Source organism: Austrofundulus limnaeus, unplaced genomic scaffold (genome assembly GCF_001266775.1).
Source record: "Austrofundulus limnaeus strain Quisiro unplaced genomic scaffold, Austrofundulus_limnaeus-1.0 Scaffold311, whole genome shotgun sequence".
Lineage (NCBI taxonomy): Eukaryota > Metazoa > Chordata > Actinopteri > Cyprinodontiformes > Rivulidae > Austrofundulus > Austrofundulus limnaeus.
The window spans coordinates 191797-211501 of NW_013952713.1; the positions used below are offsets into that span (position 1 = coordinate 191797).

General features: G+C 37.7%; 1 protein-coding gene across 12 annotated transcripts in view; it reads right to left on the reverse strand.

Moving 5' to 3' along the window:
- unc13c (unc-13 homolog C (C. elegans)) overlaps nt 1-19705 on the reverse strand; it is a 133458-nt gene that overhangs the window by 7398 nt on the left and 106355 nt on the right. For 5 of the 12 annotated variants that reach the window (XM_014021951.1, XM_014021949.1, XM_014021950.1 and 2 more), the window contains 9 exons: nt 17579-17656; nt 15817-15843; nt 12488-12576; nt 12035-12172; nt 11156-11279; nt 10063-10125; nt 9005-9085; nt 5545-5692; nt 435-527 (listed from right to left, as the gene is read on the reverse strand). In XM_014021951.1, the coding sequence (XP_013877405.1) occupies nt 435-527; nt 5545-5692; nt 9005-9085; nt 10063-10125; nt 11156-11279; nt 12035-12172; nt 12488-12576; nt 15817-15843; nt 17579-17656 (841 nt within the window). Of the gene's footprint in view, nt 1-434; nt 528-5544; nt 5693-9004; nt 9086-10062; nt 10126-11155; nt 11280-12034; nt 12173-12487; nt 15498-15816; nt 15844-17578; nt 17657-19705 lie in introns of those variants that run through there. The other 7 variants (XM_014021956.1, XM_014021954.1, XM_014021955.1 and 4 more) reach the window with 4 other exon arrangements.

The following is a 19705-nucleotide window of genomic DNA, read 5'->3' on the forward strand; positions in this document are numbered from 1 at the left end:
TGTGTGTGTGTGTGTGTGTGTGTGTGTGTGTGTGTGTGTGCTAGACCTTTAAAATCAGTTGTTCTTTCAGTAATTCTCTTCTGAGAGTTTCAATAAATGTGTCCACTGGTTCATGGTATATTTTGTTAACAATTAGACTAACGAAAAAAATAAAAACACCAAAACAAGCAGTTACATTATTGCCTGCAGTCATGAAAGCAATAAAAGAAACAAAAAATCTAAATCAATTATGGTTGTAGTTTTCTGTTGGATTATTTTAATTATGTCATCATTAGTGTTTCACAAATTCCTTTCCCTTTTTTGTGTCTGAAGGAACAATAGACAACAGGGACGCCCTGGCAACCCATTTACCACAAATGAGAATGAATCTGCAGGGCAAAATGCATTTGATTAGATCTGACTGAAAGCAGTTCTGAGTACAGGAAAAATCTCACCCTTCACGCTGACTTTGTGCTCTCCTGTGCCAGGGTGAGAGATGAGATTCACTTGCATTGACACCTCCCCCACTGATCCAGTGGATGACTGGCCTGGACACACACCAAAACATCAACAGGAGAGTTAGAGCAAGGCAGGATTGAAAAAAAATGAAGAAAAGGGAGAGCTATCCAAAGTGGGGRAAAAAACCACAGAGAAAAGTGAGAGACGATACAAAGAAACAATCCAAAGTTGTGGGTGCAGGTATATGAGATATCCAGAAATACATCAAGAAAGCTGTGTCAAAACAAAAAGATTAAATCTAAAAATAACTCCAAGAGGATAGACGGGATTTTACGCCCACAGCAGTCGTGCAGGTTTTCCTTTAAGTTTAACCAATCACAAATAAACAAACCCTAATCCTCCTGGTTTTAAGGCCAAGGAAGAGAAAGGATTTTGATAAAACATAAGACTTAAAAATTTGAACCGAATTTTGATGTTATGCAGGGGATGGATGTGGAAATGAATGGGACAGTGATAGGCGGAGGGAAACATCCTTATTGGGCAGTATATGGTTAGCATCGTAATTAAAGTTTAATCACGCTTGGACAACACTCCCAAGAATTGCTGACCACGTGTCTCACTTTGTCTGATGTAAGGAGTCCCTGCCCATTTCAGCTGTCTCATGATTCACCCAGCCCGGGATAAACAAACAGATACTCGACACTGGAAGGTGTGGGGCGGCGCAGGTGATGAAGGGGCGTGCTGATCCGATGGCTAATCAATAGCTGCCAAACGTGCAGTGCTCGTTACAGCTATTAATGAAGAAACAAGCCCCAAGATTTACTGTGATGTTGTCTGGAGACGCAGTGCTGCTGAAACGTTAAGGCCCGCTCTTGAGGGAAATTACCAGAGCAATGCCACCGCACGTTTACTTAAGCTACTGGCTGATAAGTTGCAGGTTAAGAGTCTGTGTGTTTTCTGATGGYTCTCAGGATACATGAATAAATAAACAAGGTGTGCAGAAAGGCCACAGCAAAATGGCGAACCTGGAAAAAACACTGAGGAGCAGAGTTTCTCTGATTAATAGTGTGCACAGAAGATAAAAGAGAGAAGTGGCGGATATAAAAAAATATCCACAGAGTCAAAAGTTTAAGTGAGAAAGTTACTAAAAAAGTAACAGATAAGGAAAGGGAAGATGTTGAACATAATTGTTGCTGATGTGTTTTGTCTTTTGACACATTCACTCATGTTAACTCAGTTATCAACGGGGTACTTAAAAACTTGGACAATAAAAGGAGACATTTGCTTTTAAATTCTTCTTTTTTGCATTTAAATCATTGACTTGGGGTCCTCTAATTGTAACTCCACAAGCCCTTCTTTCAACCCTTTCCTAAGGTGTGTCACTGATCAACTCATTTTGACGCTGCCTCTTTAAATCCTAACAAGGAACTTGGAAACCCCGCCCCTCTAAAGCTTTCAGAGCAGTCCAGTTTGATATAGGAGTTTATGGTGGTGCAGAAACATTGTATTTACTAATTAATTAAAATATGTCAACAATGGAAGACTTGTCCATCCAGCCTTGCATGTTGGAGCCACAATCTGAGCCAGAGCCAGAGAAGAATGAAGACAACCAGACCTTATTTGGCAGTTCCATGGCAAATACTGTGACGTCAGAGAAAAGAGAAAACTGAATGGGATGAAAGATCTATGTAAGCACTGGGATTTACTAAATTCCTAGCATACAACAAAATGCATGTATTGGCTAAAAAAGTTTAATTTGCATGACATGCCCCTTGAAAAAAATGAAATACTACATTTAAATGGCTGTAATGTATTTTCAGTGTGCATTGCCAATGCAATGCACGCTATTGTGATTCGTTTCCCATCCAAGTCATCTCAACTTTGCCATGCTTCTCCTCCTGCATACTTTGTCCTAGAGCTGCCATTATAATTTATATCTGTAAAGCCCCTGTGCCAAATGATGGCTATGCCTTTTGGTGCCTGTAAAACTTATAGTTTTTGAAATATTAATGTTTAATAAATAATAATGGCAGGCAATGGAGCCTTGTATTGGTCCAATWCTGCCCCCTGCTGCMTCTACACAATATGGTACTGYACCATAGTTTAATAATATTTAAACTCAGTGGTTCAGTGATTACAATATTAATATGATTGTATTTTGATGTTTTACTGTAATAATGTCTTTATGCTATCCTATTGCTGTACTATATTGCACTTCAGTGTCAATAATTGCATTGGCAAAGTAAACTTTTTCTGTATACATACAATCCAATCCCTGGGATTGTCCTCTGCTACATCTCCTATAGTCTCATGATGAGCACTGTGGGCTTTCATGTGGGAGATCAGGGTTCAAGTCCAGCTACTGCTACTTTAACAAAAATCTCTGCAAACTTCATATTGTCACACAATTACCTTAATTACAAACACCTGCTGACGTGACAGGCACAARCTGRTATAGAAAACACATTTGAACTTGGTCAAAGTTCATTCTGAAAGTCCAATGCTCCTGCCTACATTGTCCTACAGCTGCCATTGTAATTTCTATCTGTAAAGATCCTGTGCCAAATGATTGCTCTGCCTTTTGGTACCTGTACACCTTGTAGTTTTTGAAATATTAATGTTGAAACTTTATTCCAAATTCATAAATTGGGATTCAATGGGGCCTTGTAATGGTCCAATACTGCCCCCAGCTGTACTCAACTTGGTACTGCACCATAGTTTTTTATATTTAATCTCAATAGTTCAGTGTTTACAATACTAATATGATTGTATTTTGATGTTTTACTATAATATTGTCTTAATACTGCTCTATTGTTGTAATATTATGCATTTTTGTGTCAGTAACTGTATTGGCAATGTGGCCTCTTTCTGCACACATACAAACCAACCACTGCCACCACCTTCTGTCATAGCTCCATCGGTCTAATGGTCTATGTCATGGAATTTCATGTGGGAGATCAGGGTTCAAAACCCAGCTAATGCAACTTTAACAAAAAATCTCCTCCAACTTCATATTGTCACACAATTACCTTAACTACAAACACCTGCTGACGTGACAGGCACAAGCTGATATAGAAAACACATTTGAACTTGGTCAAAGTTCATTCTGCAAGTCCAATGCTGCAGGCAAAGCCATGCTGCAGTGACATGCTACATAGCAATGCACACTTGTTTTTACATCGTAAAAACCCATGTCTAGTATATACTGTTTTACAACCTTAGCCCATTTTTCAAACAGACCAACACATACTAGGTATTTGGGAGATCACATTTGGTGGGATTAAACAAGAATAATCTGCGGTCTAAAAATGTCACCGTCAGAGCACAAGGAGTAGTGATTAATGAAGCTGTGCTCACCGAGCTATATCAAGCTTTAACACATCTACCCACTGTTTACTGACCTAAAACACATCCAGCACCTCACTACCTCCACTTATAGACATCACATTGGGCCACCTCAAAATAAAAGGTGACAATGTGGTGTGAAAGTGGGGGGACAGGAGGGTGGGATGAGAGATGTGGAGCGAGAGAGGAAAAAAAGAAACAGAGGTGTCTTAAAATACCACACAAGCAGTGAAACACTGCATTTCTGCCCATCTGCCAGTCAGTGAGAGCAGCATGGCTGGTTGGCCTGCTGGCTGCCTGGCCTGGCTGACGAGTGCTCTCCTACAGCCTTTCTGCATTTCCTGCTGCCTGCCTTGGTAGTGTTCTGCAAGGTTGAGTACATTGAAGCAACCAGAGGCTTTGAGCTTCAGTGCCCCACTGGGCTGCATTCTATCTCTCACTCTCTCTCTCACTCACTCTCCCGGGTCTCCTTGGACACCTGAGGGGCTTTCTGTCTTGTTACAGAGAGAAATGAGAAAAAGTTCCAGATAGCGACAGATGAATGATACAACAACAAATCAAAGTGGGCCAGTGATGACAAAGAAAAACAGAGAAGAAATAGACAAACTTATAGGTTTACACTTAAACTCTTGTCATTAGAGCAGTTTATTTTTGCAAGTTTCTAATGCAGAGGAAAAGGAAACAGAATGAAAGCACAGATAACTTTTATGTGTTTTTATTTTACTGTGAAAGAGACACAAATCTTGAGCAGTAAAGGGACCAATCAATAAAACTTAACTGATAATTATAATAAAAAATGCAAAGTGTATGTGCAGCTACAACCTTGGTCTTGATTTTCTTTTGTTTTAGTACAATTTTTGTATTAGTTTGCTTTTGTTTGAACCATTTGTGCTCATGTTGTTTTTGGGTTTATGGTTTTGACTTTCTGGCTGTGTTTATTAGTCTTTCCATTGGTTTCCTCTGCACACCAGGTCCTAGTTTTGTAATCACCCCACCCACTCTGTATTTAGTTATTAGTCCCACATATATTCAGCCCTGTTTCCATAATTTAGTGCCAAACAGTCATTTAATTTTTTTTGTATGGCTTCCACCTCTTTATCATTAGGTTTTTTTTTTCTGCAGCCATTTTGGCCTTTTGGTGCTCTGTGTATCATTACAAGTGCTTCTGCAACAGCTGTGTTTCGAGTTTTGTAAAATGAATCTTCTTAATCACCGACTTCCTCATGCTAATTTTTTCTGCATTTGGATTCTTTACATTCTTCATCACAGCATTGTGAAAAGACAACAGAGCTTTTAAATTAACCTTTTGAGAGGCTTTAATAATTAAAAAAAAGGTCTTGAGTGTGTGGAGTTTCAAGCTTTATATAACTGTATGAGAGGCCAACTAAAACTCCTCGCCCCTCATAATGGAGAGTTGTTAGGCCCTTTGTTTACCTGGCTTACAAAATAGATATTTTGGTCACATTCATAAAGGTGTGAATTAGTGCATATAAGATATGAAACAAGTGTTTACTATCTGGTCCAGTGTGAAAGTGGTGTAATGTTGCTCTACATTCAATTATTCAATTTGAACCTTCAGTTCTTACACATTTTTACCATGTTTTATAGTTAATTTCTTGAGGCTACATCCATTGATTGGAGATATTTTTATAAAAACAGCAAAAGACCAAGAGAATTTTAAAGTCAAAGCAACCCCAGTCCTTGCTCCATTAAAAAAAAAAAAAATACAATAAAAAATAACATAAAATTTACGGTTCTTACCTTGGGAGGTTTGAGTGCATATATATTTCTTAATCAAGGCATCTGTAGGTTGAGTGTAAAGGCTGAGWGCGTATTTGAGGGACTTCATGTCAGGGCTCTTTTCAAGGAACGTTTTCTTTAGACCATTTCCTCCAGCATGGAAGTATTGCTGAAAGAAAAAAAAATGGAGATGGGCTCATTGTCATTAACTCTTCAAGATAAGCTTAAAACTTTTAAAGATCTCTACACAGTATTTCAAGTTTTTGCATTGTATCAAATCACAGCTGGCTGATAAATAACCTAGGATCATTTGGACAACAAGCATTTTTTTAAAGTAGAAAACCAAGCAGGAGACACCACTAATAGCTACTTCTGTGACTAATTACCATGCACTTGAATCTGAACTTTCTGCCTGGATGGTTAATGYGCTTTGGTGCTGTAAAGCCCAATAGCTGAAGATAGACAAAGCTTTTTTGTTTTGTTTTTTTCAAATGCTGTCTTCACTCCTACGTATGTGACGGAGGTGGACAGACGAGGACAGAGCTTATTAAAAAAGAATGAAAGCATTGCTGAAAAGAGGGGATGATGAATGTTAGCTCTTGGAGATTGATTTCAAACCCATGGCCTTCAGTATTTATATAACTGGCTAGGTTTGTTTTCTGTAGAAGATGAATTTTTCAGGAACAAAGACATACAGAATTTGTCAGTGTTTAAAGTAATCAGAATCAAATGTTAAAAAATGATTTCCTTATAATAACAGACACTGGTCAGAAATGTATATATAAGGTCTACATAGATAGCTATTGGCATCTGAACTGTCTTTTTTTCATGTTGAAGTAGGTGTTTTTTTATTTTTCTTTTACTGGTATCTCATCACGACTTGGGCTATTCTTACACGGTAGGAGGCACTGTTTTCTTTCTTGTGAATGAGTCACACAAGCCATAAAATATGGCCAACATGCATCTTTCATGAAGTACACATAATATGAGGACCACGGATGAATCACAGGTGGAGGAAGAAAACAAGATCATAAAGCCCGAGTGGGAATCTGCAGGAAAATATCTGCAAGCAAACAATAAATATATTTCATGAACATATGTTCCCATTTTCTCCCACAAACAAATTTAGGCTTATTGCATGGTAAAAATGCATTTTTATTTCATTTTAAACAATATTATAAAGGCTGAAAAAACAAACTCTTGTTCCATCAAAGCAGACAGAATACTTGTACAACTTAGCAAGAGTTGTCCAAAAGTTGTAAAAGGATTTCGATGGAAATATCTGAAGATGTGGAATATAGCCCAACCTTTCAGTCACAGTAACAGTGTAACAGTTAAAGACTGATAAAAAAGGATGAGTGTTTACAGCCTGTGAATATATCTTCAGCAGTTTTGTTTCATCATGTTCAAAGATATTCCATGCTGTAATGTATTATAGTTGCTTTGCCAAATCAAAGCAAAGTATGACTTTATGTTGGAATCACTGTATTATGATCGGTACAAAATTGTACTTTCAAGGTAAGCTTTGCTTTCTGTTACAAAATGTTCACATTTTTTTTACAGCTTAGACAGTAGCTCAGTACAGCTTCTGGCCAAAAAAAAAAGACCAGTCAACTTGATTGCTTAAAATATCCACCTGCCTCCAGCAAAATCACTGGTTGAACAGGTACATCTCTGTYATGTCTCCTTGTCCTATCTTTAGTTTTACCTTTCCAACCTCTCAAAGTTTTTTATATCAGTTCATTTAGAGTACTACATTTCTTTCTGATTTTGCATATTAATTTAGTTTTGAATTGTCTTTTTTTTAAATAACAATAGGACATAAAGACCATTTTGTAATGAATCATGTAGAGTGCACACCTTGGAGAATTAAACTTAATCTAAATGTGGTTAAAGATCTAAAAAACTAATTTTACTGCCTCTAAAGTCACAGCTATGCCCACGTTGTGGTTACATCCTGCCGTTTTATAGCCTGACTCAGGCTGCCAGGGACTCTGAATTGGCATAGTAGGCTAATAAAACGATTCGATTGATTGGTTTCTTTTGATTTAGACCTTTTCTGGCCAAATGGGTTCATCTATTGGCTCTCCAGGGCCCAAAACATGTTGCAAATTCCTCATTTCCCACTTGCAGTACACATAATTGATTGACTGTAGAATCAGCCAATCAGCTCTGAGCTGTTCTGACACAACAGCTGTGTAGCCAATCAAGATATACCTTTTATTCAATAGGCAGATTTGGGGGAGTGAAGACATTTTGAGGAGGCAGAAAATTCTGTGCAGCTTCTATATACAGAATTGGCTCTTTAAATCAAATGTTCTTAATCTTTCTRTGGGACTAAAGTCGAACATTTTTGTCAGAGTGTTACAAACTTTTAAACTTTCTCCATCTAAAGAAGCTCAACAACTAATACRTTTGGTTCTCACCAGAAAACAAACCAACAGCCAGTCTAAGTGGGTCAAAACCAAAGTGGGTTACTGTTGTTTAAAAACAACTACAGTCTCAAAAACCTTATGTAACAGGAATCACATGAGTATAAATGTTATATTGTATATTTTTACTTTTAAGAGCATATGGGGGAGTAGCAGCTATCTGTAGCATCTCCAGCGCAGCCTCGGACACAACTGGTAAGGATATCATCATCATCATCATCATCATCATCATCATCTCTACTAAAATAAATGGTGTAATGCAAATCTGACTGGGTGTAACGATGTCAGAATAAATCAATATTCCTTCAAACTGAGGTTGTTCAAAGCGCAGCTGCAACAGGTAAGATACTATTGATCATATCCGTTGTGCAGAAACCCAAGTCAAATGTTCTGAACTATTATTTTAACATACGTTAAAATGGTTTGACTTTGAATAGTACTCGGTATTTACAGCTTATAGAGTTTAGTTTCACATCCATTATACAGTATCTTAGAAACAATGACCCAGTGACGGCATATAACCCCTCCAGACCAGAATGTCTTTATCTAATCAGCTCATTCTCGTCCATTTAACGGCATCAAGTGATTCTTCTTATCTAAACATTGATGGAAAGAATCCCAGTGATGTGACTGATCTAAACCTGCAGGTAGTTTCCATGGTGACAGTAAAAGCAATTAGTTTCYTTGGCACTTTATGATGCAGTGTTTCACCTGCAGCACCTCATCATAACTTTTCTCTTGCCTCTGAAGATTTGAAACTTGGTCTTCAAACTGTCTATATCTTTCTAAAAAAATGTGCTATAGAAGGAAGAGCCACTGTTTTTGTTAGATTATTTTGTTGTTGTTTTTAATATTTTTGCTATTTTCTTAATGTAGGTATTATTGCATTCTTCAGAGTAATAAAACATTCAAGGGGCTACACAAATATTACCTGTCTCTTTCATTCAGATGCACACTTACACCATTTGCATATCTCTGTGCATCTGCTCAGGTTTTTGAAGGTCACGTTTGTTTTTTCCAGCCAATGGTGAAATGAACAGAAGTCGTACCTTGATAGTGGGAAGCACAAGGTCCATGGCGGCACACTGGCGAGGCGTCAGACTTCTGGCTTCCTCTCGAATGACATGCTCCTGGAGGGGAACCAGAAAGTGTGAGAATCACTGCAGCAAAAGCTAAATGCAAGTACAAGTCGCACTTTGACACTCTAAGTTTTGAACTTTTATCAGTAAAATTGTAATGAAAACAGTGAGCCTTTGCATTCAAGACCCAGGTCATTTACTGTTTAGAAAGCCAAAGAGCCATGTGCTGTCATTTACACCAATGAGAGATAAACTTCAACCTTGCCGTTTCACATCCGTATCCTAAAAATCCATTTTAATCATGAAAAGTGTTTTTGTCAATTCTAATTGGAGCTTTCCTGAACTGTGAATTGATTGCAGTAAATAACTTCTGGCATTGCTTTATTTCCCAGGTGCCAGTGCTCCTTACRCAGCACAGCCAAAATACAATAAATGTTTTATGAAACGGGAGGCTGAAGAAACTAAAACCACTGGTGCAACTATTGCTGCAGCTGCAGATCATAAACTGCAGAACCGCATTGAAATGGTCAGTCTGTGAACGTTGTAATTATCTTAGCGCTTGGTGCTAAGATTATATCCATATAACCAAAGTGATAGCTGCAAGTTCAGGATGCAGCATTGTGAGGATGCATGGCCCACCCCTTAGGAAAAAAAAAACACAAACACGTTTTAAGCTGCAATCACAATAGTGAATGCATGAAATAAAACAATTCTTATAAATACACTTCAGGTAGTTGAGTAAAATGAAAGATTTGGATTAAGAAGTTTGAATAGCTAAACTATGCTCAGTCAGTCTCTTGATTGTTTTCATCCCTGCAGACACTGTTCTTATTGACTGAAAATGACACTTGATTTAGACAGATATTTAATTCATTGCTCATGTCCAATTTATACTTAATTTCCATTACTTGTGTTTTTTTGTAGACAAAACCCAACTTTATAGAGTTTAAACTTCTGCTTTAAGTCATAAAATGTTATATACAATAGTGAAATACACAAAATCTGCTTTAGGATTATCAAAGGTTTACCTTAAGTTTAGACAACTGTCCCAAGTCCTTGGCAGCATTAAAGATCATCTGAGCCCCCTGTTGCTGAATAAAGATGTATTGTCATTTTGGACAAAAAAAGTCCTATTAGCAACATTGATATAAAAACAAAATCAATTTTAAGAACAAACAACATTTTAAACAATGATTAGTGGTGATTTTTTTTGTTTTTTTTATGTAAATCACAGGCAATGCAGAAACTTATGACAAAAATAAATTTGTTAATATGATGGCAGCAAAATTTGAATGACTCCAGTGCAGAGAAGAAAATAAAATAAACCAAAAAAAGTAAGACAAATTCTTACAATTTGAAGGATTAATTCCTTACATTAAAAACATACAAGCATGGCAATTCTGCTAAAGTCTATGCTAGTCCATATATTTTCTGCTGCCATTGCAACTCCAGTCCACACACAGACACTATCCTTGGTAAAAACAAATATTAAAAAGGTGGAAAATTTTAAACTCCATTCATTGTAGATTTATGACAGGAGATATAGATCTTTYCAGAAATAATGAAGTAGCAGCCTGTTTTGTGCATGCTCACTCAYGTCAGTCTTGGCCTAGAAACCAAAACAAATATGGAGCTTTTGCTACTGCTTTCTCTGGGTCTATCTAATTTTAACCTGCTTCTGCTGCCATCACATTTTGATTGTGTGCTGAAATAATTAACAGCTGTAAGGAACTGTAAATTAAATAATAATAATAATAATAANTAATAATAATAATAAAAACTTTTGTAGAACTTTTGGCCAAACTATTTCTCTGTATAATGAGATGTCGTAATGTGGATGTTCTTGTAGCCTATTGAGATGACATACATACATATGTGTTTGTTAGATCGTTTGTACAAAGAAATGGACATTAACAAAKGAAATTACTGTTTAATAAAATGTTTTTTCATAGTGTAGATGGGGGCTTTAAGGGGCTACATTGTTTTCAACTTTTGTACAGTATTTTAAGGTTCAACAGATGAATGATTGACAAGCAGACAGATGGTTAAAAGGAAAGGAGGTACAGTCCACGGTGAGAAGAGAATCTCAAAGGTTTGTAGAGGTAGATCACTCAAACTCACACTCTGATCACTCAGCGGAGGCAAAACAATTGTTCTCTCGATAGTGTTGAGCACAATTTTCCACAGCTCCTTGAGAACTCGTTTCAGCACCGTCTTCTCACAGATCTTCGCAAACAACATCAAGCTGTGAAGCAGCCAAAGGAGGCTTCTGTTAGGGTGACACTTGCAGCACATGTCTCAACCTGAGTTAACAAGACTGAAAGCTTCAAGTAATGATGCCCTCATACAGTACATGGAATAAAAAATTGAAAACCTGTGACTGAGAATAAAAGCGGCAGCTTTACGCTTTAATCTTGCCCCCTTTGTGCAAACATGGTCTCAGAGACAGGAGGAAGGATTTTGTCTTTCCATATCATTAAGAAAATTCTCAGTAATACCCCATTGGCCTCTACACTGCTTTGACAAATGATGAGAATGTTTCTCAGAGCTCAGCTGGAGTAAATCAGTTCTTTCAAGATTGCCTCTGATGAAACCCACATTAGATAAATACATTCTAAATGCTGAATTAATAGACTTTCCCCAATGATGCGTGACCCTCTTTCTTGGACATTGTCTACAATATTTTTTTTTAGATTTCAAAAGCCTCACATGAATTAAACTGGAATTTAAATTGACAATTAAGTCAGTCTTCATTGTGCCTTAAAGCGAGATGTAATTAATAAAATAATCATCTTTGAGAAGGATTCTTAGATTTCTTTAAATCTGTGGGTTTCTTCAGTAATTGATTCTTTGCATTGTAGACCCTGTTTTAACTTTGTTCATTACTGTATGTTGTTCTATACATGAGTAATCACTTAATTCATTGAGAAATGACTCCCATTGCGCTGCAGATAGACAGAATAGCCTTTTGAGTTTCTGGTGCACTAAGCAGATACCCACTTTTTATCAAGAAGGTCCATAAGAGGCCGTAGGACCGTCTCTGCATCCATGGCGGCGTTGCTCCCTTTGATTGGCCCTTTCATCTGAACCAGCTCCTGGTTCATCTGCTTCACACAGTCCTCAATCACAGGTTTGAAACTGGGATGATAAAGACAGGCCTTTTAAAGACACTTCTGTACTCTGAATAATAACAGTCAATGTTGGGCTTTTGAGAAAGTCAAAGCTGACTCCCGCTGTTCCCGTCAAATTAATGAAGAGAAATTATGAAGCAGAGGTGTCTTTTCTTCTAGCTGAAATGTTTAACAACTCCCTGTGCTCACTAAGCATGACGCACACAAACTTGAGCCAATTAAACCCTGAGTTTGACAGAAAAGGTGGCATAATTTCACATAAAACGGAGACATCAGCTGGCTGAAAAGAATCTGTGGCACGAGCGATTCCAGGTTCACCCACCTGGAGCCGAACACTCCGCTGAGCTCGTCCAGCACTGTGTTGAGTTTGTTCTGCAGCTCTTTTAGCAGATCACTGGCTTCTGCATCCAGCTGTYGGTACAGTAAAAGACAGGCAGTTACTACATCTTTGCACTTTATATAGTAGCCAGCAGTGGCAAGGTCTCTGTATCTCTGGAGAACGCTTCAACTGCGGTGGCGGGTGCTGGGGCTGGGAGGGCAACAAGCTCAGAGGAGAGGTAACCTGCCTCGCTGGTGGCCTCCCACTCATTCTGCCTGCCATGTGTGCCGAGCAATGCTCTGAATACCAATAGACAGCTCACCTCAGAGCACTGCAATGTTGACGGCTAGCCCAGTCATAAGATGTGGTCTCAACAAGGAAGTAGTTGTCAACAGGGACATCTCTGTGCATTATTACACAAGCTGCAGTGAAGACAAGCTATTCTCAGCCTGTTATATTCTTAGAAATAAAATGCAAATCTGCTGAATTATGTGTTAAAGTGGGAAAAAAAGCAATTGTTTTATGCTGGGAGCCCTTCTTGATGCAACCTGGACCAAAACCTGCAGCCATTGACCATGAAGTYACCACTGTCCCCTGAAATAAGGTGTGATTTTAGAGTAAAAAATGTCACTATATCACTGTTTACTTTTTCGTTTGTTTAAATAAACTCATGTAAATGTATCTACTGGCAGATACAAAATGACCTAAGAGCAAATGAATACAACTCTATACAAACATATCAACAGATTTTGACCATTTGTATGCCCATGCACAGAATGTATTTTTCTGAAGCTCCATATTTAAGCATGTTTATGTGATGAATGCACAGGASTGTTCATGTTTACGTTCATTTGGCATTTTAGACATATTTTGACCAAATGAATGGGCACTGGATGTTTGCTCTGCACCAAAAAAAAAAAAAATGTGACCATATTTGTGCTGGTAACTTCATACATGTGTGCTGAAATGACCGTGTGAGGTGAAGCACCAGATAACATGCATGACAAATCACCGCATCGGACCCAATAAGCTCAGCCATGAAGCCGTTCATCTGACACATTCTCATGGTGGATGGCTCAGCTGGGAAGCGGATGTGTAAACGTAACTTTTTTTGTTCACATCGTTATTCTGCACACATGCCTTCATCTGCACTATGAGCAAGATAGATTTATACATCTATGTGTGAAATTTTCCTCACACTGATAATAACCCATACAYGTTTTTTTTATTCCCTGGAGTCAGGGATGGATTTTATCTTTTCGAGTGTTAAAAAAGGTAAATAAATAAATCATTGTAGGCCTCACTTTTTCCTCAGCCTTTAAACATTTACTGGTTTGGATTCTAATCTTCAGTGTGGRACAAAAAGAAATTTAGATCTTTTGGATTTTATCCCAATTTTAAGACATTTTAAAGTTATTCTGGCAAAGGACATTTTTGCAGCTTTAAGACAAACCAAGTCATTTGTCAGTTTGTGGAATGTGAAAATTCTACTTTCATTCGTGATTTCTTGGATGCAAATGAACTGAATGCATGTGTGCTGTGGTCTAAATCTGAAATCTGYTAAAGAGTAGTCAGAAGAGTCTGATTTTCATTCAACAAAGCAAATTTCAGGTACCAGTAATCTTTTAAAAAATCATCAAAAATCGTATAAATCAGCCTGTTTCCATGTTTGGAGCAAATCTCTGTCAAGTTGCAGGATCGTGGCATTACGACTACAATGTTTCTAATTGTACCTTAAGAGAAGTAGTTGTTTGATTTTAAAAAATGAGCTTTGAGAAGAAAAATAAACAAGAACAGCAATTAGCCAGTAGAAGCTCTGTTCAGTCTTTTCATTTTGATTTTTTGCTAAATCAGATGTGGAAATCGTTTTGCAACCTCTGTAATAAGTATCAAGTTTTTACTTTGAGAAAATCTCTTAAGAAAACAAATTCTTTCATCACAAGTCAAAGTTTTTCAAGAGTTTTAATGTTCACAGTCACCCTGTCTTTTTCACATCTTCTAAAACATTAAACTTTGCTGATTTATTTTTCCACTTTGACAAAAGGGACATTTCCTAAGCTTGCCTGTTGTATTTTAGAATTGTTCATTAGACGCAGTAAAAGAAAGTCATCATGTTTGGAAAAGATGGAGCACCTGGCTTCTCCATGGTGGCTAGTTTTGCTCAACAATGACTGGTATCCAGAGTCCTGCAGCGTGTGCAACTCTCCCCTGGCTGACAGCCTATCAGCTGCTGCCCAGCTTTGCTCCACTTTGCTTGTTTCAACAGTCCAATATCTATTCGCTGGCAGGTTGTTATTTTACAGCACAGCCTATCCAAAATGAGTCACAGTGCTGAGTAAAGAAGGCCTAACGGACATCTATTTCAACGGGAAWGAAGCATATTAGCAAACGGCAAAATCCAAAGTAAAGTCTGATACTAAACTTGGCAGATCAGTACTTGATGAGGCTATAAATTAGCATTGTGTTAGATTAGTAGTAAGCTCTGTTATTGGTAGCACTAGACTATGATAACAGCGCTTGCTAATTACTTTGGTACTCTATGAGTTGATTCCTGGTAGAAACAGTTTTACAATCAAAGGCCTGTRCRGGAAGAAAATTAAAAACAAACTTGGATCTGAAATACAGTTTAGTTGCAGGCTTRAAGAAGATACTTCACAGAAATTACTTACTATATTTCTAAGATACAGCATGATTCTTCACAAACAGCTAAAATTCAAAATCTGACTTGGAAGGGAAGGTTAGGTCTTGCAGGGTCCTTATACTTTAGAAAATAGARCTAAAAGCAATCCAGGTTTYGATCTACAAACAGTTAGATTACAGCACAAACTCAGTTGAAGTCATAGCTGGAAGGATCGGAGAGTATTTGAGAAMACAAACTGAAAAAAAATCCTCTCTGAAGCTTTTGCAATGGCAGCTGGGGGAATGGAGAGAATGGATCAAAACCRCAGCCTGTAAGTTGGTGGTGAGCTTTAGGCTCTCCTCCTTGAGTTGGAGTAAAAGTGGGAACAACAACCTAAAATAAATAGCATAGTTCTAAATTACCCAATGACATAAAAGTGGCAGAGAGGAAAAATAATCTAAAAATAAAGATGGGATCCAATGATTTAAGCCAATATCCCCAGAGTGCAGGGGATGGTGAGCTTAAGCAGCCTGTCCAAAAGGGTGATGGGTAATTTCAGTACCATATGCTCTGTGGCACATGCTGCTGGAAGGGGTGGGGGTGTGGAGTGAATAGCATAGGACTGTGAGGGGTGGTGAAAAGGGRCGTGCTTTGTTCTGCTCATTGGTAAATGGCAAGGAAGGGTTGTTAAAGAGTCCCATATTTCACACACCTTACAGAAGGAGACAACCCCCTCCTCCTGGAGACAGAAAGAGAGCACAAAAAGGAAATGGGGGGAACAGAGGACACAACGACAGGAGACAAAATGCAAAAGCAAGACAGGTGTTAGAAACTAGAGGAAAAACATGCATGTCAGTTGGAAGAAGCCGAGGGGGCTGCTCCTCAGGTTAAATACAGACAGGTAGACACGAGAAAGAAAAACCACCCAGATTTCCAACACAACACAGAATTTAAGGATACAACTAGGCTTTACTAAAATGGTAAATAAACATTTTTTCTTTTGTATTTATATGTTTTTAAACAGGCGTGGAGTAAGTGGTTGGAAAAGAGTGAATGGATGCAAAGGAAGTTACAAAAGAACAGTTGATTGGTTGGCAGAAAGCAACAAGCCAGAGGGACTGACGGAGAAAATGCAGGACATCAGTGTTGTCAGATTACTTTTACAAAATGAGTGTCATCAAAACTTTTGCAACAACAACAGAATTCTGTTCAGATTATTGATCTCAGAGATCAATAACAGTTTCTGTTTCCAAATTAACAATCATTAATGCTGATAAAGCTTAGCATGAGATCATTTAAGACCTGAGAATTATCCCATCCATCCATCCATCCATCCATCCATCCATCCATCCATCCATCCATCCATCCATCCATCCATCCATCCATCCATCCATCATCTATAGCCACTYCAGGTTTGCAGTGAGCTCCAGTGCTCAATGGGCTAAAGGCAGAGTTCAACTCAGACAAGTCACCAGTCCTCCACAACAGCATWTAAAGTGTTTTCAAACTGAACAATTCTAAGGATTCTCTGAGGGTTGTAAGGACTGTCAGACCCACCATGTTTGCTTTCCCATCACCAGGACAACACTGGGATTGTGCAACACTCCACCAATGGTCTGCATGGCCATGCCACATACGCATGTGCATAGGGATGCACACATTTTTATAAATCTATCTGCACCACAATATCAGTGARTGCAATATCAACCTTGCAMAGGACTGTTTGAGCTGCAATACATWTCATWWATTATTAYAGTTCACGTACCCTGYGCTTATGTTTTGCATGCTTATAACATWTTTGACCAATTAAACAGACTCTCACTGGCCATGATGCCAACATTTGTATTATATATGATAGTGTTGACAGAAGAAAAAGTAAAGAGTGAGGTAAATGTGGGTTTATCACAATTAAAATACTCATTGTCTATCACAAGGTTGTCTAATGTTGCACGTCAGATTTCCCAACAACAATGAATGGTGCCATAGCAGGAGCTCTGTGTTGTGGTGACTTTGGTATAGAAAGGAGTTATAGGAACCAATACTTATTAATCTGCTGTATGCTGTACACATTTAAAGAAGAGAAAATCATAGCAGACCATAGTTAAGTAGTTTTTTTTAACTTGAAGAACGTTAATGCAGTTTTATATCAAAGAATTAAAAAGTGTTGACTTTGAAGCAGATGCAAAATTGTCCTGATAAAAGTATTTCTTAGGAAAGGGAGTGTTTATAGCATTTCAATCCCAAAAATATGCACAAAAAGAGGTGAATCACCTCAAATGACTAGAAGCACTGTAAACGCAAGCCCAACTTTGAAGCTGGGACCTTCCTGCTTTGAAGCAACAGTGATACCAAGCTGCTTTACCATGCTCTCATTTTTGTTCTTCTTTTTAGTGAAAGTTTACATTAGGTGTGTATTAAATGTATAATAAYATATTAAATATAATACAAACAGAGAATTATGTGTATGATCAGACCTGTTTGCCTCCCATCGACTCAAACATCTTCTCCAGTTGTACACGAAGTTGCTGAATGTTGTTGAGAATGATGCAGGGCTGCAAAAGAGCAAAAAATAATGTGACATGTTTGCTTTTAATGGCACAATGTATTTATTACCCAAATGTTATGAAATGTATTTAATGTTTAATGTCATCCTATAAAATAAAACAAATGTTAAACTTCTCATTTTACATCTCCTGGAGTTTTATTGTAATAGCTTAGAAGCCTCTCGGAGCCCACTGTAAACTTAAACACAACGGAAAATGTCGAAACAAAAATCACAGTTACAAATAATAAAATCCATCAGTTTTGATTTCCTGACACATCATCTGTACAAGGAAGCAAAGTGTGTGTGTGTGTGTGTGTGTGTGTGTGTGTGTGTGTGTGTGTGTGTGTGTGTGTGTGTGTGTGTGTGTGTGTGTGTGTGTGTGTGCAAACATCAGCAGGGAAATACAATGCATAACACAACCAGGAGAGAAATGTCTGCACTGTATGTGTCAGGAGTTATCGATTCTCTGCTCCATAACAAATTTAATAGGTAACAGACATTAATCACGGTTTTTTATGGAGACCAAGTATAAATCTACAGAGTTCTTAATGTCTGACACATAACATGCATTATCTGCTTAAAAACACAACAGAGGAGAATGGGACACATTTTAATTAGTATATTGGTAATGACTAGTAATAATACGATAATCCTGCATCTCAGAGGAGAGGGATGATTGGCGTCTTTCAAACCCCAAAACGACCAAAAGTGTCTCTGAGGCAACAACTGACAGCTTTCTCTGTTAGATTTATGAGTTAATTTTTGCTGGAGTGTTGAAATATTCTCAGTCAGAAATGTTACTATAGAACACACACATCTACACATCATTCAGTTTAAAAGGATGCTAAATAGCATTAGAAAAATAACGGTTAGTAACACAAACAAAGGACACAACACAAGTCGACAGTATAAAATCCAGTGGGTGCTGCAGATGCCTAAAAATCAACGTTTACAATAAAACAAATATTTATTTGTATTTTTGCACTAAAAGCAAACATTATAGTTCATTGTATTCCAAGCTATAATAATTTCATATGTCAAAGAACAGTTTACCTTTTTAATTAATTAATTTATTTTATCAAAAAATTAATCAAAAAAACATTAGATCATAAGAGAATTAATTGTAGATTGTACTTGGTCTGTTTTCCAATATTTTAAAAATGCAGTTTCATTCTACTACAGCTGAAACTGAGTACATAGTTGTTTGTCTGCTTGTCTGTACACCGAGCTGAGAAGCCCCTCTGATGTAAATTTGGTTATTTTACCACTCTGCTAGGATCTGTCTGCTTCATCAGCAGATGAGCGTGTGAAGCCCTGATTTTTCTGAACACTCGATGATAAATGTGTGACGAGAAAAGCTACATACAAAAGGGGGCACCAGAGACGACCAGGTGTGAAATCATGAACAGAAGAAAAARCAGCCAGGATGCTTGTTTTGAGGAAATACATTGTGTGAGCAGATTTGCTGACTTGGATCTTCTTTTTCTCTCTCTGAGACCACAAGGATACACAAACTACATCGAATTCCTGCTAAGAAATAAGTAAAACATTTATCATGTTCTCTTTGTSTTTTGAATTGGCAGCTGATAAACCAGCACATTATCCCCACCTGTTAAKCTGCAGAGAAACCTTTAGGCCCCTGAGACAAACACTGAGGTGAAGCACATCTAAAAATAGCATGACTTCATGCTTCTCCCTCTCCACAGGCCCAAACCACTGTTTCACCTTTTAAACCTTTGACTTTTAAAAGGTAAGCAAGAATCTATAACCTTGATCTGCCAAGCTGCCCCTGCACCATAAAAATTGACTTAACCAATTGAAATTGGAGTATATTAATTTAATTCAATCACTCCAGTTTCTGTAAGTCTGTGWGCCTCTGTCTTTGTTCCATCATTTGCCTCTTTAGTACTGTTATAAAAGGAACTTTTTACATTCTTTCTGGGACAATTGCAATGTACGAGGGAGTATTAGGGTCACACAATGAGATTTTTTTAAATTTTTTATTTACGAGAATAAAGTCATAAAAATGCAACATTAAAGTCGTAACATTATTAGA